The 23,803-nt window shown below is 39.4% G+C and overlaps 1 protein-coding gene across 3 annotated transcripts in view; it reads right to left on the bottom strand.

Annotated features, from left to right (window-relative positions):
- carmil2 (capping protein regulator and myosin 1 linker 2) overlaps positions 1-23,803 on the bottom strand; it is a 179,955-nt gene that overhangs the window by 150,677 nt on the left and 5,475 nt on the right. For 2 of the 3 annotated variants that reach the window (XM_043707063.1, XM_043707061.1), the window contains exons 2-3: positions 20,777-20,868; positions 4,437-4,487 (exon numbers count right to left, since the gene is read on the bottom strand). In XM_043707063.1, the coding sequence (XP_043562998.1) occupies positions 4,437-4,487; positions 20,777-20,868 (143 nt within the window). The remainder of the gene's footprint in view (positions 1-4,436; positions 4,488-20,776; positions 20,869-23,803) is intronic. The other variant, XM_043707062.1, reaches the window with a different exon arrangement.

Genomic DNA, 23,803 nt, shown 5'->3' with positions numbered 1-23,803 from the left:
AAACGCCGCCTTCACTATCCTATCTACCTGCGACTCCACTTTCAAGGAGCTATGAACCTGCACTCCAAGGTCTCTTTGTTCAGCAACACTCCCTAGGATTTTACCATTAAGTGTATAAGTCCTGCTAAGATTTGCTTTCCCAAAATGCAGCACTCACATTTATCTGAATTAAACTCCATATGCCACTTCTCAGCCCATTGACCCGTCTGGTCAAGATCTCTTAACAACTGAAAAAAAAGTAAAAATTTGACCAGCGTTTCTAAAGTGTTAAGGGGAGACACTTCACAGTTAAACACACTTCTGATAATTTATCACCCATTTCCACTTCAGTTGTTCCTTCTGAGGAGGCCCATTTGATTCGGACAGAAGCCTCACGACACAAGTAAATTGGAGTTCAATGAGACATAACTGCTGACTGAGCTAAGTATTAAATATCATTCCGTGAGGCCATGTTAATCAAGGTTGCAGTTGTAGTTCCAATTCCTGCAGGAAAGTCCGAACGCTATACCGCACTCATCCCAATCACAGGAGCTTATCGGAACTCACCACCTCTCCTCAACTTGGTGTCAAGGAATAGCCTCGGAAAGCTACCAGTCTTTACCTAGCAACAACCAGCGAATTCCCTCCATGCCCCTTTCAGGTGAAAACGTGGCTGGTAAATGAAATTCGTGACTTACACAGTTAGAAAGCAAGTGCCACAATGTGATTACATCAGGAGGGTTGCCTTGAAACCGCTCCCGATTAAAATCCCCATGAAGTGGTGTTCAGCCCTCCCCCCCAAATTCGGCAGGAAACTGAACAGTATTTCTGGACTAAAACAAAATAATGAACCTTGGATGCTGGAAATGCGAAACATAATCCATTGGACCTAAAACGTTAACTCTGCTTTCTCTCCACAGATGCTGCCAGACCTGCTGAGTTTCTCCAGCAGTTTCTGTTCTTGTTTCAGTTTTATTTTAGTATCCCTGAGCTCATCTGTCCCAACTAAGTTTGTGGAATCAGGATGACATGTTAGCTCAAGTCGGAGATGCCCTGGTCGCATTTCTACAAAGTTTGAAAATTTAAAAGTCCACAATTGTTAAATTGCCATTATGGAGGGATTGCCTTCATAAGGTAGCCTGTCATCTGTTGCTGATGACTTGTACGAGGTTGAAGGCAGTTCCTAAGCTCCAAAACTAAGGCTGACATACCAAATATTTCTGTTATTAAGTAGGAAAATGATGTATAGTAATATCTCAACAATCCTGAGCCCCAGGATAATGTTCTAGGCAAAAAAAGAACTATGAATGCTGGAAATGCAAAGCAAGAATAGTAAAATGTTTTTTCTGACAAAAATTGCCAGATCTGAATTTTTCCAGTAATTTCTGTTAAGTTCTAGGAACTTGGGTTAAAATCCCACCATGGTGGCTCATGAGATTCAAATTAATTAATAAAGTTGGTCTCATCAATGGTGACCATGACAACTATCATTGTAAGAGATTAGGAATCAGATTCTCCCCTGACTATGTCATACCATCATCACCTTTTTAGATTCTGTTGAAATTATTACATTTCAGCAATTTCTAATTTTTATTGTTGAAGCTCCTATCATGCAAACCAACAGGTGAATAACTAGATTATACAAACATACTCAATACTCTGACCAATAAGGGAAAGCACACCGAACACCTTCTTCACTATCCTTCTTAGATAACTGTACAACTTGGGACTGGGAACAAGTTAAGGAGAATTTTTTTTTTGTTCTCTGCTAGCATAGGAGCTGTCTCTCTTTGCAATCAAAACCCATTTCTAAATCTAAAGAAAAACAGTTTATTTCCCATCTGTAAGCTGTAAATTCTAACTGATAAGTCAGACTTTTTAAAAATGAACAAGCCACCTTGTCACTTGCAAACCAGTGGAAGCATCTCTAGATGACTGAAAAGCAATATTCTGACCAACGTTAAGAACCACAAGGATCATCTCAACAACCCACTGACATGCTTCCCAGTTTTTCTCTGCCTATCCAAAGATGTGAAGGTCAGTGAACTGGCCATGCTAAATAGTCCATCGTGTTAGGTGCATTAGTCAGAGGGAAATGAGTCTGGGTGGGTTACTCTTTGGAGGGTTGGTGTGGACTTGTTGGGCTGAGGGGCCTGTTTTCACACTGTAGGGAATCTAATCTAATCTAATCATCTAGTTTTTTCCCATTTGTGTGTGTAAGGAGAGTTGTTAAGGGCATTAGAGTTTTAAGTTGCAATGTTATATGGATTCTAACTGTTCACCTGCAGCTAGAGCTGAATTGTTTGTAACAAATAATAATTCTTGTTAAGTACAGAAATCTGGTCTGTGCTTTCTACAATCTTGAGTCTGAATATTAGATAAAATTAGGGAATTTTGTGTTCTTATTTTAAAATCTTTAGCTTTACTAATGACTGAGAATAGTGGGGCTTGATTTCCAACGCTGTATCCCAGTGAGATCTGACACGGTTCATCAAGGCTATTATGCATTCAACAATATTAATGTATCAAGTCGACTCTGTGCCTTAATGTTTACATTAAAGTCCAAAAATCTATTGAGTTTGAATGGGTCAGGTGCTTGACATTTTTAATTGAAAGTCACTCTGTTGAGCCTTTGGAAAAAAGCCATTTGTTCAGATAAATCAAAATTCCACTGTGTTCAGCTCGGAGTTATGTTTTATACAATGGATCTGATTACGAATGCTTAGCTGAGTTCCAGGCCCCACTAATTGACATCGCAAGGGTTAGTTATACAGCTGTCAAGGGAACTTTGGCTTTGCTTGACCATTTTTATGTTCTGTTTTATATTCATTTAGTTGTATTATGTTTCTAAGGAATTGTATTTGAATACTTATTTGTTCATTTTGATAGATTTATGAGAATTTAAAAGTAGTTAGATTTTTCAATTGGTGTCTGGATAATTGTGTGTTGGATTCACAGTCTTGTGAGCTAATAAACGAAACAAGTAGTTTTAAAGGTATGAAAGCAAAATACTGCAGAAATATAAATATCCCTGCTTCCTGTACTTGTCTAAAATTGGAAAATTTAATCTGTTTTGCTTTAAAATTTTCATTCATTTTTCACCTTCACCTTACCCATCAGACTTCCCTTCCTTGACTTCACTGTTCCCATTTCTGGGGATAGGCTGTCCACCAGTATCCATGTCAAACCCACCAACTCATAGTTACTTTGGCTACATTTTCTCACACCCTGTTCCTTCCTTGGCTCCATCATATCTGTTCCGATAAACCACTTTCCACTGGGGTGCCTCCAATTTGTCTTCTTTTTTTACTCAACTGAAACTTCCGTCTCACCATGATCCCTCCTCCATTAGGGCCCTCAAACTTGTGTGGCCTGTTTCCCACAGTTCTGCCCTCACTCCTTCCCTCCCCTCCTGGAACAATGAAAGGGGACCATCTTGTACTCCACCCCATCAGTGTGCAAGTTTGAAGGGTTAACCTCTGCTATGTCCACCCCGTCCAGCCAGGGAGAGGGTCAGACAGGGAGTTAAAGCCTGAGATCAGCCATAACAAATTGCGTTGTACAACAGGCTTATCAGACCTTATGGTGTCGACCTGCCCTCATCATTATTATCCATCTGCTTTTGTGTTCTTACAAGTTGAGCTCATGGTGCATTCTGGGTGACTGGATGTGGAGAATTATGTTGAGGGTTCTCAGATCAGTCATGCTCTCAATAAAAGATGGAGGAGACTTGATGGGCTGAATTGTCTACTTCTGCTCTTGTGTCATATGATCTTATGCATGAGGTATGGAGGAGTCATGATGGATATTTGAAGGCATGGAGGGAGTTTGGGGGATATGGTGGGGGGGCATGTGGGGTGTATAGACCAACGGTCATTAGGAAAACTGGGCCATTGACCCATTGTACAGAGACAGGCCTTTGTAACTGAGAGCCTTGGCAACCACCTGCCATTATTTCCACCTTAGGCTTGTTTCAGGAGTTGGCAATCCATTCCAGCCTGACCCTGACTGTGTGTGTGTGTGTGTGTGTGGTGTTCAAACACAAGGCCTTTCTGTGAGATTATAAGTTTCTTCACATTCATCTGGTTGGATATTTCATGATAATAGGAAAACATAGATCAACAAAACCTGGCTGACACCTTTCTCAGTTGCAATAGGTTAGGATTGCACATAAATGCATTCCATCTTAGAACATAGAATTGTGTCTTGAGGCATCCTGAAAGCTCTCTTATTTGTTTAACTGAAACTGAGATATGATCAAATTTGGCAATTTGAGGAAAATTCACATGATGTCTGTTACTACTACATTAGGATGTGGCACCTCAAAAATAAAGCAATCTAACTTGATGATTACCTTTGGCTCAATACTTTAACCATTTTCAGTCAAAAGTGAAGATGTTTGAAAATGTTCTGAAGTGAAATCAGGAAAACAGCATGGAGAATTATCCAGGGCTTACCTTGACTGGGAGTCGAGCAGGGAACATAAATATTCTCCACAGTGTCAGAACCTGAAATGCAAAGAAAAATAAATAATATACCACCCAACTATAATTAAGAAATATGATTAATTGAAAACATTTTTGTGTATCAAAAACTGGATCACGTACACACAAAATAATGAACAGGGAGAAAAAGATTCATTGTCCCAAATAGCCTCTACAATTGTACAGGCTTATGAATCACAATGCATATACTTTACACCCATGTAATCTTCAGGGAAATGGGAACACAAGATCAAATTCCAGGACTCTCTCCAACTCCTTCATACTTTTAAATGTTTAATAAGAAACAGTTACAATTTTTGTCTATTTTTAAAAAAAAACATCACCCCATTTGTCCTCTCAAATGCTCTGGTGCAGATATTTGCCACAACAGATTGTATCTCTACTTTGGTGAAAATGCGAGAAAACATCAGAATTCCCAAGGCCAGCTCCCAAACCCAGCATCTCTCAATTCCATGAGCAGGATTGCACGTGGAACTTTTTCTTTTTTCTCTTGAGGGATGTCGGTGTTGCTGGCTGGCCAGCATTTATTGCCCATTTCTAGTTGCTCTTGAGAAGGTAGTAAAGAGCTACCTTCTTGAAATGTGGTAGTCCATGTGCTGTAGGTGAACCCACAATGCTGTCAGGGAGGGAGTTCCCAGGATTTTGGCCCAGCAACAGTGTAGGAATGGCTATATATTTCCATGTTAGGATGATAAGCGGCTTGGAGAAGAACTTGCAGATGGTGGCAATCACAAGTATCTGCTGCCCTTGTCCTTCTAGATACTAATGATTGTGAGTTTGGAAAATGCTGTCTAAGGATATTTGAATTTCTGCACTGTATCTTGTAGATAATAGACACTGCTGCTATTGAGGAGGGAGGTGGTGGGGGAAGTGGATACATGTGGATGTGGTGCCAATTAAGCAGACTGACTTGTCCTGATGGTGTCAAGTTTCTTGAGTGTTGTTGGAGCCTTACCCACCCAGAAAAGTGACAAGTATTCTATCACACTCCTGACTTGTGCCTTGATATCGGATATGCTTTGGGAATTGGGAAGGTGCTACTCGCTGCAATATACCTAGCCTCTGACCTGTTTTTGTAGCCACTGTATTTATATGGCGAGACCAGTTGTGTCTCTGGTCAATGGTAACTGCCTAGGATGTTAATAGTGAAGAATTCAGTGATGGTAATGCCGTTGAATGTCAAGGGGTGGTGCTTAGATCGTCACTTATTGGAGATGGTCATTGCTTGCCATTTGTGTGGTGTGAATGTTACTTGCTGCTTGTCAGCCCAAGCCTAAATATTGTCTAGGTCTTGTTGCTTTTGAAAATGGACCACTTCAGTATCTGAGGAGTTGTGAATAGTGCTGAAAATTGTGCAATCATTAGCCAACATCCCACTGCTGACATTATGGAGAGAAGGTTACTTGTGGAGCAGCTGAAGGTTCTTGTTCCTTGGACACTACCCTGAGGAACTCTTGCAGAGATGTCCTGATGACCACAACAACCACAACCATTTTTCTGTGTGACAGGTATGACTTCAACCAGCAGAGAGTTTTCTCACTGCCACTGATTCCAGTTTGACTAGGGCTCTTTGATGCCACACTTGTTGAATGTAGCCTGGATGTCAAGGGTCATCACTTTCACCCCGCCTCTGGAATTCAGCTCTTTTGTCTATGTTTGATCCAAGGATGTAATGAAGTCTAGAGCCTTGGTGGAATTCAGAATAGCTGTCACTGAGCAGGTCATAGTTGAGTAGGTACTACTAGGCAGCACTGTTGATGACACCTGCCATCACCTTACTGGTAATTGAGAATACACTTGATGGGGCAGTAATTGGTCGGGTTGGATTTGTCTGCTTTGTGTGTGCAGGACATATGTGGGCAGTTTTCCATATTGTCAGGTTGATGTCCCACTGTTGTAGCTATACTGGAACAGCTTGGCTAGGTATGTGGCACATTCTGGAAAACAAGTCTTCAGTAGTATTGCCAAAGTGTTGTCAGGGCCCAGGGCCTTTGTGATATCTACTGCCTCCAAATGTTTCTTGATATCATGTGAGTGAATCAAAGTGGCTGAAGTTTGGCATTTGTGATGATGTGGACCACTGGAGGAGGCTGATGGATCATTCACTTGGCACCTCTGGCTGAAGATTGTTGCAAATGCTTTTGCCTTATCTTTTGCACTGATGTGTTGGGCTCTTCCATCACTGAGGATGAGGATATTGGTGGAGCTGCCTCCTCCAGCGAGTCATTTAATTGTCCACCACCATTCATGGCTGGATGTGGCAGAATGCAGAGCTTAGATCTGATCACTTGGTTGTGGGATTGCTTAGCTCTGTCTATCACTTATTGCTTATGTAGTTTGGCATGCAAATAGTCCTGTTTGGTAGCTTCCAGTTTGACTCTTTTGTTTTTAGATATGCCTGGTGCTGCTCCTGGCTTGCCCTCCCACAGTCATTACTGAACCAGTGTTAATCCTCTGGCTTGATGGTAAGGTTGAGTGGAGGCCATGAAGTTGTAGGTTATGTTGGAGTATAATTCTGTTGCTGCTGATAGCCCACAGCGTCTCATGGATGACCAGTCTTGAGTTGCTAAACATGTTCAAAGTCTAGGCAAAAGTGAGGACTGCAGATGCTGGAGATCAGAGTCAAGATTAGAATGGTGCTGGAAAAGCACAACAGGTCAGGCAGCATCCAAGGAGCAGAAAAATCGACGTTTCTGGCAGGAGCCCGAAACATCAATTTTCCTGGTCCTTGGAGTTCAAAGTGTGCCCTGTTTAGCATGCTGTAGAGACTGGGATAATGCACTGGTCACTCTTACGAATGCTGTCATGGACAGATGCATCTGTAGCAGGCAGATGAGTGAGGTTGAGATCAATTATATTTTTGCCTCCTCTTGGTTCCCTCAACACCTGCCATTGGTCTAAATTGTCAGCAATTTTCTTTAGGACTGGACCTGCTTGATCAGTAGTATTGATTAGATTAGATTACATTACAGTGTGGAAACAGGCCCTTCGGCCCAACAAGTCCACACCAACCCGCCGAAGCGCAATCCACCCGTACCCCTACATTTACTCCTTACCTAACACTGCGGGCAATTTAGCATTGCCAATTCACCTGACCTGCACATCTTTGGACTGTGGGAGGAAACCGGAGCACCCGGAGGAAACCCACACAGACACGGGGAGAATGTGCAAACTCCACACAGTCAGTCGCCTGAGGCGGGAATTGAACCCGGGTCTCTGGCGCTGTGAGGCAGCAGTGCTAACCACTGTGCCACCGTGCCGCCCACATTGCTACTGAGCTACTGTTGGCGATGGACATTGAAATTCCCTCCCAGAGAACATTTTGCACCCTTGCCACCCTCATTTGTTGTTCAGCATGGAGGAGTTCAACAAGAGATTTCCTTAACCATGTTTAACGTGATGCTATGAGACTTCCTGAGCTCCAGAGTTAATGGTAAGGACTCCCAGGGCAACACTCTACCACTCACTGGGACAGGACATACTGGTGATGAGGTGTCTAGGATATTGTCTGTAACATATGATCCTATGAGTACAACTATGTCAGGCTGTTCCTTGACTCGTCTGTGAGACCACTCCTGCAAATTTGATACTAGCCCCCAGATGTTAATAAAGAGAACTTTGCAGGATCTACGGGGCTGGTTTTGCTTTTTTCATTTCTTTGTTGAGACTTGAGTAAACTACACTGGAGTCGCATGTAGGCCAGACCAGATGAGGATGGCAGAGTTCCTTCCCTGAGGACATTAATGTATCAGATGGGTATTTCCAACAATTAGCAGTGGTTTTGTGGCCATCATTAGTTTCTTAATTTTTATTGAATTCAAATTCCACCATTTGCCATGATGGGATTTTGAATCTGGGTCCCCAAAACATTAGCTGAGATTCTGGATTGATAGTATAATGATAATACCACTAGACCATCACCTCCCCCATTTATGCATGGTTCCCAGAGGAAGCTGACTATTTAAATGACCATTGCCGCTATTGCAATTCCTGAAGTCTAGATCCTAGATAGTGTGGACAATAGTTCAGGTAACAGCAGGTCTGTTTTCAGTACAACTATTTTGGATAGCCAGGGTATTAATTTGGATAGCTAAGGTACCCTTGCAGATATGATCTCAGGACCCTTCAGATGGGAGTCAGGTTCCCTTTATGGAGGCAGGGATAGTTTCAGGTATTCTTTAGGTTGGGAGTCAGATATCTTTTGAGGGAAGATTAATATGCCCTTTGGGACTTTTAACAATGTCTAATGATACCGAAAATGCTTAAACTTCTTGAAACTGTCCAACTCAATATGAACTATCTATAAATGTCAGTAAGTGTCAACCTGCCAAGATGTGTTTTTGTGAAAGCTTGTCTCAATAGTGTAGTCTGCGATATATTTATTTCCTGTGTGTATGGGTACTTGCGGATTCTTGTGGTTGGCTTGGTAGGTGTTGGGGGAAGGGTTGTTTGTGCAAGTAGGCACTAAATTGGCACAGGGATATGAGGACCATGGAGATGAGTACGGATATTAGGTTGAATGAGTTTGCATGGGTGTATGTGAGATGTGAAGGGTTATAAAGGATCAGAGCTGCAAGGAAGAGGAAATGGAAAAAGAAATTAGAGGCAATATCGCAGATCTTCTGTATCCTGTGGCATTTGTTTAGCATCTTTGACCTTTCTTGAATCAGGACAGACTCCATGGGTAGAGTTAACAAACCCAAAGATGTTTATCTGTCAAACACTAATCTTGCACTTCATGCTGTTCAATAACATTGTATTGTTGTCATCAGTAGGTGAGTGTTGTGGTACTATGCTACCTTTTTCTTGCCTACATAGTCAGCAGTGTAAATACAATCAGGCAAATGCTGAATTATACAACCCATGTGCTGCTGGAATGGACCTTGGTGAATAAAATATAACTTTTCGCATTAATAATTAATTTTTAAAAGCAAATTAGAATAATCCAAAATAATGTTTTTTAAACTGTTTGAAGTGATTTTTTTTCAGCTCCTTGTAGATTTCAACGATGGATCTTCAGCTGATATGCTCAGAATACACCAGCTTTCTCCTGGTAAAATTAAACCTAAGAATGAAGTAGCATCTCCCAATCTTGCAATTAATTTTAAGATACAGGTCGCTCTGGTATAACACATGTTTTGTCAATGCAAATTGACAAATTGACAAATTGTGGACACTGTTGGATAGTATTTTTCATACATTTGTGGGACTTGAGTGTCGCTGGCTGGCCAGCATTAATAGTCCATCCCTATTTTCCCTTGAGAAGGTGGTTAGGAGGTGCCTTCTTGAATCGCTGCAGTCCATTTGCTGTCTGTTAACCCACAATGCCAATAGGAGGGAATTCCAGGATTTTACCCAACGATTGTGAAAGAAGGGCAGTATATTTCCAAGTCAGGATGGAGAGTGGCTTGGAGGGAGCTTGCAGGTGGTGGTGTTCCCAAGTACCTGCTGCCCTTGTACTTCGGGTCAAAATATCCTGTACTGACAGAAAAAGTGGCAGGGCATGAATTTAAATTGTGCATTTTAATGAATTGTGTGAATCATAACTGATCATAAATCAAAGGGTTTATAGTTTTGGCTTATTCGATTGCCTCATGCAGAACAGCTTTGATCATAAGTCACCTTCTGTACTATATTTATTCCAAATCTAACTCAGCCCACTCATCTAGGTTCTGTCTAAAATGCAAGGGAGTGTAATGGTTCATGTGTGACTTTTTCACTTATGAAACAAGTCTTTCTTCTTGCAAAAAAACAGAACTTTTCTTAACTTTCTAAAACAAAACTATATGTCTTGCAACTGCAAAAAGCCTAGAGGTGGCTTGCTTTCAAGGGCATGCTTTATGACCTTGGTATTGATGCGCATGTCTATAAATGTGTTGGAAATGTGCGTTGATTGGGCACACTTACAACAAATAAATCAGTTTAGTAGTAATACTCTTTGTTTCTTAGTCTAAGCATGATAACAAAGTTAGATTTGTCAGTGTGAACATTTAAGGTGATGTTTGTGCTGTATGCTTCACCAATCTTTTCTACACAAGGGAAAATCTGAGAACGAAATGAGATCATAGGTTGGAGTTAACTTGTGTCGCAGACTGTTATTAACACGCCATCACTTCCTGAACCTTATGAAATGACATAACTCACAAAACACATTCATTTATTTGCTGTTGGCAATGCAGTATGCTATTGATACCCAGAAAAGGTGAATTGAAGTATGTATTCCACTTTTCCCATTAGTGACAATTCATGGCTTTGTATACCTTGATATTGAAAAGGTGTCATTTCATTAAAGAGTTATAACTTACATCAGCTAATGATACTGTCACGTCAAAAATAATGCTGCAGTAAATGGGTTAATTAAGATTTTAAAAAATAGCTACACTTTTCTGGCATGGAATTCTAGTATATTTTACACTATTAATTAATGCTGGCCTGATCATATGCCAGAGCTTTGTGTTTTGGGAGGTAAACCGCTGCCCTTTATTCAGCATTAATCTTAATTGGATGGAATTCTCAACTGAAATCATTCAAACATTGAATCAGTTTACATCAAGCCTAAAGAATCTGTTTAGAGAACTTGTTTTCTTGATGCTAAATGGTCTCTTAAGCCTCTGTTTGGTGAGCTGGAAGAGCACCCATGCCATTGGTAAAGTTCAAAACATTGGCATGTCATACCCAGTTCTAAAATATATAAGGATTATTTGAGGCTCCAACAGGAAGTTTGCTGGATTTAGCAGGAAAACCATTGCCAGTGTTCCAATTAGCACAGGTGAAAAAAGGATTGGGCGCAGAAAAGGGCATTAATGTTGAGTGTTTTTTTGCCTTGTTCTAAACTCATAAGAAAAGTCTCCCCTCCCCCAGACTCACCTCTTTGTGAGATACCTCTGGAATTTAATCCTGTCATCTGCCAGACTTCGATAAGTGACATTGGAGCCATAAGATTTTTTTTCTGCTTTCCTCCCAAAATGAGAGTAACATGGATTGCTTTCTGCAGCAATGGGTGAACTTCTGAGATATCCATCTCACCATCAACTTGATCACAAGTCGATTGGTGTTTAAATCAGGGCCCAGGTGTCAGCATTAACATTCCTGGATTAGATGAAGAATAGCTAGACAATGACCTCTTGCTGGCCCCTCTCCCCCTTTAGCACATTCTGCACCCTCTCTGAGACATCCTTGATCCTGGCACCAGGGAAGCAACACACCACTCTGATTTTTCTCTGCTGGCCACAGAAACGTCTGTCTCGACCTTGGACTAGAGAGTCCCCTAACACAATTGATCTCTTGGAACCCGACGTACCCCTTGTTGCATCAGAGCCAGTCTCAATACCAGAAACTTGGCTGCTCGTGCTATGTTCTCCTGAGAATCCATCACCTCCTACATTTTCAAAAACAGCATACTTGTTTGAAATGGGTGTAGCCACAGAAGACTTCTGCACTAGCTGCCTACATCTCTTACCTTTCCTGGAGTTAACCCATCTATGTGACTGTATCTGAGACTTCTCCACTTCCTATAACTGCCATCCATCACATACTGTTGGTGTTGCAAATTCCTCATTGCTTCTAACTGTCTCTCCAACCGATCCATTTGATCTGATAAGATTTGCAACCAACAGCATTTATTGCAGATATAATCTGCAGTAACCCTTAAACTCTCTTTAAACTCACACATCTGATAAGAAGTGCATATCACTTTACCAAAGGCCATTTTTGCTCTTTCACAAACTACAGACCCAGAAAATAACACCATCTTATCCTCTACAAAACACTGTCCTAGGTTAAATTAATAGTTATGGCTTATATTTTAAGTTTAATCACAAGACATATCTCAAAAAACATATAATCAAGAAAGAACCCACTGTACTCACTACTGCAGACTTTCTGTAGGACATACTTAAAAACAATACAATACACTTATCTGCTTCTGTGCTGTGGACTTCGCCCAAACAGTTCCTCCAAGATCAGTTGTGAATTTCACTGTTTGCTAATTTTCCCAGATGCACTCCGATGTCCAGCGATACATGAATTCAAACAGCAAAGGCAGTAACTGTGCAGGTTCACTGCTCATCAGTTTCTTTCTCTCTCTCTCTCTCTCTCCTGCACTGACTTCACCATATGCTTCCTTTGTTCTTCTCCCTTTTAAAACTGCTGTTGTTTTGACTTTTTTTTCCAAAGTTCCAAAACAATGCAACAAGTTCCAAAACAATGCAGGTGTGTCCTTTTTCCTTAAGTTTGATTTTTCTCTAACTTCTTTACTTAACCATGAATGAAGTCTTCCCTTTTAGAATTTTTTCTTCACAATAGTCATATGTATTTATTGTGAGTATTTTGAAATGTCTGCCACTGTTATTAATTGATTTGTCCTCTAGCTGAGTAAGCTAGTTCACTTCAACTAACTCAGCTTTCATGCCCACATAATTGCCCTTATTTAAGACTAAAATACTCGTCTTTGATCCTCATCTTCTCCCTTGCAAACTTAACACAAAATTCAATATATTGTAGTTGCTGCTACCTAGAGATGCCTTTATTCTGAGGACTTGGATTAATCCTTTCGCATTGCACAATACTGATTCTAGAGAATGCTGCTGTAAGAAACTACCTTGAAAGCATTCTAAGAACTTCTTATCTAGCCTATTGCTGCCAGTCTAAATTTGTCGATATGTATATTAAAGTCATCCATGATTATTGTCATTCCCTTATCACAAGTACCCAAACTTGCTTCCAGTATACTTTGTTCTTTATTGTGGTTACTGGCATTGCAGTGGTAGGCCACTCCCACTAATGACAAATTCATTCTGCTATTCTCTAACTCCATCCAAATAACAATTCTACATCCTAAACTCCTAAACAAAAATCATCTCAAACTATTTTGTTTGATATTGTACAAATATCACCCATGATTAACAGTGCCACCCCTCCACTTTTACCTCTTTTTCTAGTTCTCTTGAGTGTCATGTAACCCTCAATATTTTGCTCACAGTCCTTGTTATCCTGCAGCCATGTCTCTGAAGTGATTATCAGATAATATTTATTTACTTCAATGTGCAATATCAATTTGTTTACTTTGTTATGAATGCTACTTGTATTCAGACATGCAGCCTTTAGTTTTGTCTTTTGTTATCTTTGTAACAGCTTATGTTGATTGTTGGTGCATTCTTAGGTTTTTTTTTCCCAGTCTGTCCCTTCCTCATATTCTCTGACCCTCATTTCCCATAATACATTTTCTGTCTTACCTTGCCTAATCTTTTTTTTGACATTTCACGTCTTTCCACATTTGATCCCTTTCAGTTTAAATCACTATTTTCCTATGCAGTTTGCAAGATCACTGACCCCAGCACAGTTCAGATGTGGATCCAGTACTAGGGACAATGCGTCATGAGCTGGTACGCACTTATCCCACATCAGCCTTTTAAGCCATGTATTTATCTCTATACCTTGTGTCAAATTGCATATAGCTCAAGTTATAATCCGGTGATATAACCTTTACAATTTAGACCCTAGCTTCTCATACCCTCTGTGCAGAACGTCTTTTTTAATTCTACCTATGTCATTGGTACCACATGCACCATGGCGGCTGGAATTTCTTCCTTCCATTATAAGCTCCTCTCCATCCCTGAGCAGATGTCCTCCTGAATCCTCACACCAAGAAAGCAATAAAATCATCTGGATTCTCGCTGTTGATGCAGAGGAAGATGTTAGTCACCCTCAATATGCTATCTCCTACCGTCTCCTCCTTACTGTTCGAATAGTTTCCAATATCACAAATTTCTAATCAGTTTGCTAATTTACCATGCAGAGCCTGTCCTCATCCAAACAGCCCAAGATACCCTCAAATCCATTTGACAATTAGAGAGGATGACATGCGTACCCACTGGGCCCCTTTAAATGCTTCATTCACAATCAGACCCTCCTGCTCCTGATCACTGACTAAATCAGAAGACCCTATCCTTAGTGATGTGGCTTCCTCCTGATAGGAACAATCTAAGTAATTTTCCACCTTCCTGATGTGTAGCTGTCTCTGTAGTTAAGCCTCCAGCTCATAAACTCTGAGCTAAAGTTGCTTGAATTACAAAGATAATTGCAGACATGTTTGCCATTGAACACAATGGTGTCCAGGAGTTCCCAAATGCTGCAGCCTTGACACGTCACCTGTTCTGCATTCCTTAATGAGTTTTAATTAATTAATAACAATTTAAACAGCTTAGAAACTTAAGAAAAGAATACACCTTAACCACTTATCCGATACTCAACCTTACAGTTAAACAAGAACCAATTGTACAGGGCAAGGAGGGTTGCAAAGTAAAAACACTTTCTTTCCCTCTCTTTCTCTTTGCCAAACTCTCAACTTTTCCCTTCATTTCCTCATCTGTACTCATTTATGTTTTATTATCCTTCACATAAAACTGAGCTTTTGTTCTTGAATTTTATACACAACCAAGAATCTTGGCTAAATCCATATTCTCTAAGCCCCTCATAATTTTAAATGTTTCTGTCAATTCTTGATTTGCTCTTTGCAGTAGGCGCACGGAAGATAACTTACCTTTGGAATTAACTTATCAGCCTTCCAATAATTTAAAACAGAGGTTAGGAGAAACTTACGCATAGTAAACACATGGCTTAGATCTGTCTCACCAATGACAGATCTAATGACAGTGACTTTAGTAGAATCCTGGCTAATCATTTTCTTATTTTGTTCACCGCTTGAACTTCCTCTGAATACTGCCCAGAAAATTTCCAGGGAAAAGTTAGAGAAGGGTACTTGCTAAATTCTCTTGAGAGATCCAGCACAGATTCGATGGGCTGAGAGGTCTCCTATATAATGTTTTATCTTACGCTAAAGGAATAACATTTGATGCCATTTATTAAACTGCAGGTTTCACAACATTTCATCTGAACTGCTGACTAACTTCAGAATATGTGCTGTCTAATTTTCCAGCACTAGGTCATGTAATGCCACATGTACTATAAAGTGTACCTTACAGTATCATCAGTTTTTTATGATACATTCATGGGATATGGGTACTGCATAATATCTAATACTTAAGTCTACACAAAATCAGCTATGATCATGACATTTATCACTTGCAAACTTGTACGCTGTAGATCTTATTCCATTAGGTAAAAACAAGGACTGCAGATGCTGGAAACCAGAGTCCAGATTAGAGTGGTGCTGGAAAAGCACAGCAGGTCAGGCATTCTAATCTTATTCCATTATCCAAACCATTGATCTCAAAAATGTAGCCAATAATCTAAACACCAAAGTCTATGAAACATCACCAATATTGATTGCCATCCTGAAACATGCATCACAAGTTGTTGCTGTCTGACAATCATCCAATTTTGACTTCGATCTATGGACTCAAACCTTATGCAGTTGTATGAGACAGGGTCTTTTCATTTACAAATTTGTGTACAGTACAGTCTGTTCTAATATATTGCGATAGTTCCATTCCTGTGTTATAAGACAATCATGTAATAGTAGCACCATTTAAGCTAATGGGACCAGAATCTGGCTATAGCCAGTACAGGGAAGGAAAGTTCACCTTCTACAAATAATGGTCTAAATTCTTCAATTGCGTGATAGCCAATTCATGTTGAAGAAACGCACGTTATAGCAGAACTGACTGTATCTTCCATTGGATCCATAACCTAAATCTAGTATGCTCTTTAAACTGTTCTTAAAAGAACTATGCTGGCTATCTCGAATTAAGTCCCATCTCTCAAGCCATCCCTCATTGTAGTCCTAAGCAACTTCCAAAAACTGAGTAATGATTAAAGATCTGTATATTTGACAGGTCTCATTGTCTTTTTTTTAAATAAAGCATCACTTTGATGCTGAACCTCCAGGACATGAGCACTTGAAAGCATTAGTGATGAGATTCACAAAACTCTTCAGCCAACTCTGCGAGAACCCAAGGGTAAACGTTGCCATGGTGCAGTGCCCTACTAACTTGAACATCCACACATTCCTCAGGGTATCTTTTTTGTAGTTTAAAGAGTTTTCACACTGCTCACTTTTAAACATTTTCCTGAGTGTGCCCTTTTCTCACCTTTAGATGCATTTTCTGAGACTATTTTCTTTACATGAAGAGAATTAGGGAAATAAAAAAATAAATGGTTCTTTACTGGTATTCTTGTCAAACTTGCAACCAATTGGAGACTGTAACACTAACTGCATGTGCTTTTGCTTAGGATTCAAGTCATTCCTCTACCCTTGGATATTAAGAAGGTATTGCTGTAGTTAAAAAGGAAACACACACGAAAAGCAAATCCAAACCATAGTGAATGAATGGAAAACCCTGTACATATCCCAAAAGAATTGTAGCTTGCTCCCTCCATTGTTAAACATTTTGCATTTTATACTAAAAAAAGTTAATCTTGAAACAGTATATTTGCTTCATAGTTGATTTTTAAAAAAGGTAACCTATGAGATGTTGGTCATTTCTGTACCTTGAATTAAATCTTAACCTCTTCATTAACGTTATTACCAATAGATTAAGTAGTCATTTATCTCATTGTCCTTCATGGAATCTTGCTTTGTACAGCAAGAAGAGACACTTAACACAATGTTAACTCTGCTTTCTCTCTACAAAAGCTGCTAGACCTTCTAAGTTTTTCCAGCAATGTCTCTTTTTGTATGACTTCCAGCATCTGCAGTTCTTTGGATGTGGGGTGTACATATTTACTGCTATATTTTATCAGACCACAACAGTGACAACAACTCAAAGTATTTCAATAGCTGTGAAATTGCTTTAGGGCATCCAGTGTTGTGCAAGTCAATTTTTGATTGCATATTTGATCTTCCCAGCTTTCTTTTCACATTATAAAAGTACAATGAATACTAGCCCACAACTGACTACATTTATTACACATTTGTTTTAACAACTGCGCATTATTGCATGAATAAGTTTATGCCTAAGTTGATATGGTGACTATCCTTCATGTCCTTGTCTAATTTACTGCAAAATAAATTAAGACTATTGGTTTTAATTTTATGATAGTATGTTCTACATTCTAACTACAATGAGCAAAGGAGTTTCTCTTGAATTTCTTGTTGGAATTGTTTAGTTTTAAATGCCCTTCAAGTAGAAATATCGAAATTTTCACTATTATATCCTTCAGTGGTTTTTAAAAAAACTGTATTAAGTCATCTCACAGTTTTTTCTTTCTTAAGTGGAAAGAGTTTCACCCTGATTAGTCTTTCTTGATAATAATAACATTTAAATCCTGGTAATAGCTTTGTAAATATGTTTGCACCTCATCCAACACCTTTGTATTTTTTTTGGAAGTTGGGACCATAAATGTGCACACCACTGCAAATGTGGATCAATCAACATGTCATGCAATTTTAACATCCCCAGTTCTTCAATTTTGCCCCTTTAGAATGAATTAAAGTGCCTGCATGGCTCTTCAGATTTCCTTTTTAATTTGCTGTTGAGAAGCCCTCTTGATCTCCAAGCTTTCTGAAAGCATCTATTCCTATTGGTGAGGTTGCTGAGGTTTCAGAGATGCCAGCTACATCAGGAGCCCGGTCATTCTTCTTGTTTAGGTTGTGAGCTAGAAGGTGGTCAACTAAGAGGCAGCCTCCAGGAAAGTAAGTCCCCAGGTCTGGTTCACTGCGATGGCAAGATCAGACCCCTAATTTGTCCTGCCGTCAAGGTTTTGAAATTTGTGACAAACTTCACTAGCTTTGTTACTTTCTCAATTGTTGCTTGCCAAATCTACTGAATATTTTAGCACATTGTTTTTATTTTTAATTTCCAATATCTGCAGTATTTTGCCTTTGCCTAAATTTAATATTTCATTTGAAAGACAACACTTTTCAGTATGGCAGTCCTTCAATGCTGCAGTCGAGTGTCAGCCTGGAGTATGTGTTCAAGTCTCATGCAGGCTTTGCAACCACAACTTTCTGCCTCCGAAACAAGAGCACAACCACTGATCCAAAACTGGCACTTTGCGTGCATTTAAGAAGCTAACTGCTTGATTCAAAATAGTGTTTTCAGTGATTTGCCACTAAACATTGACATTCATAATGCAATTCTAGTCCAATCATTTAAATAGTATTATTGTCTGAGGTGATCCATTTAATTTACTAAAACATTAGCGGTATGGGATCCTTCAAATTAATACCCATCAATGCTATCAATAAACTATGAATGCTCTTTCAGTTTAAATTTGTTTCAGAAAGCATTCTTAAGATGTTTGTGAAGTTAAAAAATATGCATCTAAATATTAATTACAGGGGCCCTTAATGAATACTTTAAAATGTCTCTGACAACAAGTTACATTCCTCATATCCATATGCGGTATTGCTTCAGACTCAACTCACTCAACATTTTTTAATAATGGCCTGGGAAGAGTTGTCCAAAGGAATACGAAGAAACCTGATTGTAACCAATCAGATTACTGCAAAAATAATTAGAAGCTATGAACCAGAAGATTCAGAAATATTGTTTGGGTAATTGCCTATCAGGCTACTTGTGCTGTAACATTGAGTTGCTACTGAAATTTATGTGCAGTTGCAAGCATTGTTTATATCTGCATGCATGGGTTTTGCAGATAAAGATCTCCAGATTCAATATTGTAACACTATAGGTAGAATCAAATAAGGGAGATGCAAAGTAAGGGGTTAGGTCTGATTGTGACATGCTAATAAATAATTATAAGTCATAGGAACTGATATTGTCACATGATCTTGCTTTTCCTTACAGCTTTGTGGCAAGGTATTTCTTTAAATGTTTTCCTTACTCCTGTAGTCTCTGAAAATATTCTTTAATGAGATTGAGGATATTATAAATATCAAGGTGTATTCGGTTTCCAAATAATATGAGTGCTCTGGAGATAGAAGATAGATATTCAGACCCAGAGAAGAGTCCAAACCACATGAAACAGTGAGGGTGTTGGCAGCTTCACCCAGTAGACTGTTTGAATGTCTGCATTTCAATCTGTCAAGTAAGTGTCAGACTGCTTCATGACACTTTAGAAGTTTGAACTTCTTGCAGATAGAAGTCACTAAATTTTATTACAAGATGTAGGAAAAGGGAGGAAGATGAAAATACACACAATATTTTCCAAGTCATTTCACTAAAAATAAACTTCCTCCTAGCATTCCTTACAATTCTCAGCTTTTGCCAAAAGCTCTCTGCGTAAATTACCATCAAAAAGTGGTGGCTGAGAAGATACTGGTGATTCATTTGTTTATTTTTCAGTGAACTTCATTTGTATTTGTTTCTAATCCTCCACTTGCCAACTTCTATAAGGCTTTCCTTTTGCTCAGAGTGCACATCACCTCGCCTCAACCACATGTTCAGACTGGTTAAAACCAAAGCCTTACAAAGATTAAAGGTATAAGCTATCATGAACAATTAAACCTCAATATATGTTATTTGCACCGCCAAGAGCTCTCAACATTTGCACAGACCCATGTCACATATCTCACCGCAGTGTACTTCAGTACATGTCACTTAACAGCTTGTGTTTCTAGTCCTTAATCATTTTCCAGATGCATAGTGCTTTTTGTTTTAAAAAATGAAAAAGAACAATAATATTTCATATTAATGTTCCCTTGCCAATTTCTTTCCTGCTACACCACCATCATCTCCTCCTCCTCTTCCTTAGAATTAATTAATAATTATTTGTTTGGGTTTCTGTCTTAGGTACCAGTCATTTTCCATATATTTGCTGTCATGTGAGACTTGAGAGTTGTCCACCAGTGCATACTTTAGGCAAAACAGTTTTTAATCAGATGGTAAGCATCTCTACTATTCCCTCACCTAAGGTACTGAGGCCAAATTGTATTATTGCTTAAACAGTCATGACTGAGATCACTAAACTTAATAGGTACTGGAAATGAATTTATGGTCTTCATGCTTTTTATGGTTCATTTACTATGGTTCATTTATCAGCAAAGGTTACATCTGCTTTCTTGTATAAGGTTTTAAATAGTAAATATTCTCAGAAGGCTATAGAACATTAGAACAATCCAATATAATTGAAACTAGACAGTAATAAGTTATTCAACTTGAAAGGGCTCCAAAGCTGAACCATATTCTTATTTAACCATTCCATACCAAGTGACAATGAAATCAGCTGCAGTCCCTCTGTTGTTATCCTGGAGATTGGTTAATGGAGTGCAGTATAAGACAATACAAACCTGTGACATTCTTATTCAATTTTGTGCAACTAATACTTTCTTAATGTTATGGGAAAGGTAACAAATAATTTTGAATGTCATTATTCCAATTATAGATATGCATAATTTTTCAGAACAACCCACTCATTGATGAACATACCAATATTTTCTCTTCAGATTTGCACTTTGTTGTTAATTTCACTTTCTTCATAAATTCTATTTTCTTTGGCTGCAAAATTCTAGTTATGTGTTCTGTAAGCAAAAAAAAACTCTTTGACACATTGATGTAAGATCAGATTTGCCAATACTATGAACAACTTTAAACAATATATTACATTTTATACATACAATTTTGTGATTTGTTAGTTCAGAAGGAGAATGTGATAATTCAGCCGTCACACCTACATCTTCACAGGGTATGTACCATTCCTTCTACCTATTCTGAAGCATTAACAAAGATAAGGACCAATAGGCCCATTTCTGTACAGTTCATTTTTATTCACTCAAAAAATCAAGTTTGGCTGATTCATGTTATTTAACACTGTCAGAAATGGCTTGCCTCTTTTATTAAGTAATGTCGATGGAACACTGAGACTTATCAGTACTGTTAATCTCTTGAAAGCTACTACGAACTGTAAGTTACATTTTGAAAATAAAAAAAATTGTGAAATGACCTTTCAGCCTCCGAAGGTGCAAGGGCATTAACCAACTGGGTTTATTTAGGTCTAATGTTTAGCCAATCACTAATCTGCAGTCCTGCGACAGTTGCCTCAGGTGAAGCTTTGATTTAAATTATTTCGTGGGATGTGAGCATTGATGGCTGGCCAAGATTATTGCCCTTCCCTAGTTCCCCTTGAGAAAGTGTTGGTGAGCTGCCTTCTCAAACCGCTGTAGTGCATATGCTGTGGGTTGACCCACAATGCTATTAGGGAGGGAATTCCAGGATTTTGACTCAGTGACAGTGAATGAACAGCGAAATGTTTTCCAAGTCAAGATTGTGAGTAGCTTGGAGGGGAATTTATAGGTGTTCTCATGTTTCTGCTGCCCTTATCATTCTAGATGGAAGTAGTCATGGGTTGGAAGGTGCTGTCTGAGGATCTTTGATGAATTTCATGCAGTCAAGAGTGTGGTGCTGGAAAAGCACAGCAAGTCAGGCAGCATCTGAGGAGCAGGAGAATCGACTTTTCGGGCATAAGCTTCTCATCAGGAATGAGTGATGACCTTGGGGTGCAGTGAGAGATCCTTGTCGAGAGAGGAGGACAACCTCTTAAAGATAGGCATTCTTGAAAGAGGCTTTGCAGTAAGGTTAAAATCAACTAGTAGAAAGTGAGGACTGCAGATGCTGGAGATCGGAGTCGAGAGTGTGGTGCTGGAAAAACACTGCAGGTCAGGCAGCATCCAAACAGCAGGAGAATTGACATTTTGGGCATAAGCCCTTCATCAGGAATGAAGGGCTAAATTCAACTGAATTCCGTGCAGTGCAGCTTGTATATTGTACACACACTGAGTTAATCTCTTTGAACTATAGTTTTTGCTAATAATCTCACAAATTGATGATAGTTCTCTATGGCTTGAGGTGAAACTCTGGAAATGGTATAAAACAAAAAATGCTGGAGAAACCCTACAGGTGTATGTTCTATTCTTTCTGCGTAGCAGGAGCAAATTCACTTTTAGAACTAAATTAAATCAGATGAGCTCCATCTAAGAAGTCAAGTACACAACATGCTGGTGGCTGGGTATTCCCTAATACACTATATATTAGATGAGTGTGACAGACAGATCTAGGTTAATGTCCAAAGTTATGGGCTCCATTAAAATACATAGAGCTGCTTTGAGACACTGTCCCCATCAATGTCAGGGAAGGTGACCAAAAATTTGGGTTTGCTGTTGTACAGCAATGTTGGATTTTTGAAAAGGTAATAAAATATTTGTCTCAGCAGGACAAGAGATAAGCATCACTGAGTTGTATGAATGAGGAAAGACTGGCGAACTATCAGACCTTGGCTACGATGCTGTAATTAATTTCAAAACTCTTTGGTTAAAACAATAAAGAAACGCACTTAAGTTCTTATTCCTGGCCAATGTTTAGTGAATATAAAATGTCTATGAATTGTTGGCACCAAGCACTTTTCTAATAGTATTTTAAAATCTTGTAATAGCAGCACCATTTAAACTAATGGAGCCGGAATAACTAACCTGCTTTAAAACGTCATGCCTTAGAAACTGTGTGTCAATCGCGTTACAGAGAATTCGCTTTAAGAAAACGCGTGTTATAGCAGAATGACATGTAGCAGCATACGTTGTGGTTTTCCTATAAGAAAGCTGCTAGAGGCAGCCTTGTGCATTGTTAGATTAGATTAGATTACTTACAGTGTGGAAACAGGCCCTTCGGCCCAGCAAGTCCACACCGACCCGCCGAAGCGCAACCCACCCATACCCCTATATTTACCCCTTCACCTAACACTACAGGCAATTTAGCATGGCCAATTCACCTGACCTGCACATCTTTGGACTGTGGGAGGAAACCGGAGCACCCGGAGGAAACCCACGCAGACACGGGGAGAATATGCAAACTCCACACAGTCAGTCACCTGAGGCAGGAATTGAATCCGAGTCTCTGGCGCTGTGAAGCAGCAGTGCTAACCACTGTGCCACCGTACCGCCCTTACTAAGTCTGTATTGTCAACATTGTCTACATTGCTGTAAACCATCCACTTCCTGCATGCTACCAGAATTTCAAATTTGTTCTTAATGTACTAGTTCAACATTCAGCAAGGAGGGGACATGAAAGGTCCTTAGTTGGTAGGATTAGGGAAAACCCTAAGGCTTTCTATAGGTATGTCAGGAATAAAAGAATGACTAGGGTAGGAATAGGCCCAGTCAAGGACAGTAGTGGGAAGTTGCGTGTGGAGGCTGGAGAGATTGGGGAGACATTGAATGAATACTTTTCGTCAGTATTCAATCAGGAACAGGACATTGTTGTCAATGTGAGTACTGAGTCACAATTAAGTAGAATGGATGGCTTTGAGGTATGTAGAGAAGAGGTGTTGGAAATTCTGGAAAGGGTGAAAATTGATAAGTCCCCTGGGCCTGATGGCATTTATCCTAGGATTCACTGGGAAGCAAGGGAGGAGATTGCAGACCCATTGGCCTTGATTTTTATGTCCTAGTTGTCTACAGGAGTAGT

Source organism: Chiloscyllium plagiosum, chromosome 17 (genome assembly GCF_004010195.1).
Source record: "Chiloscyllium plagiosum isolate BGI_BamShark_2017 chromosome 17, ASM401019v2, whole genome shotgun sequence".
NCBI classification, from domain to species: Eukaryota; Metazoa; Chordata; class Chondrichthyes; order Orectolobiformes; family Hemiscylliidae; genus Chiloscyllium; species Chiloscyllium plagiosum.
The sequence above is the reverse complement of the archived record's forward strand: the minus strand, read 5'-3'. Positions and strand labels throughout refer to the sequence as shown.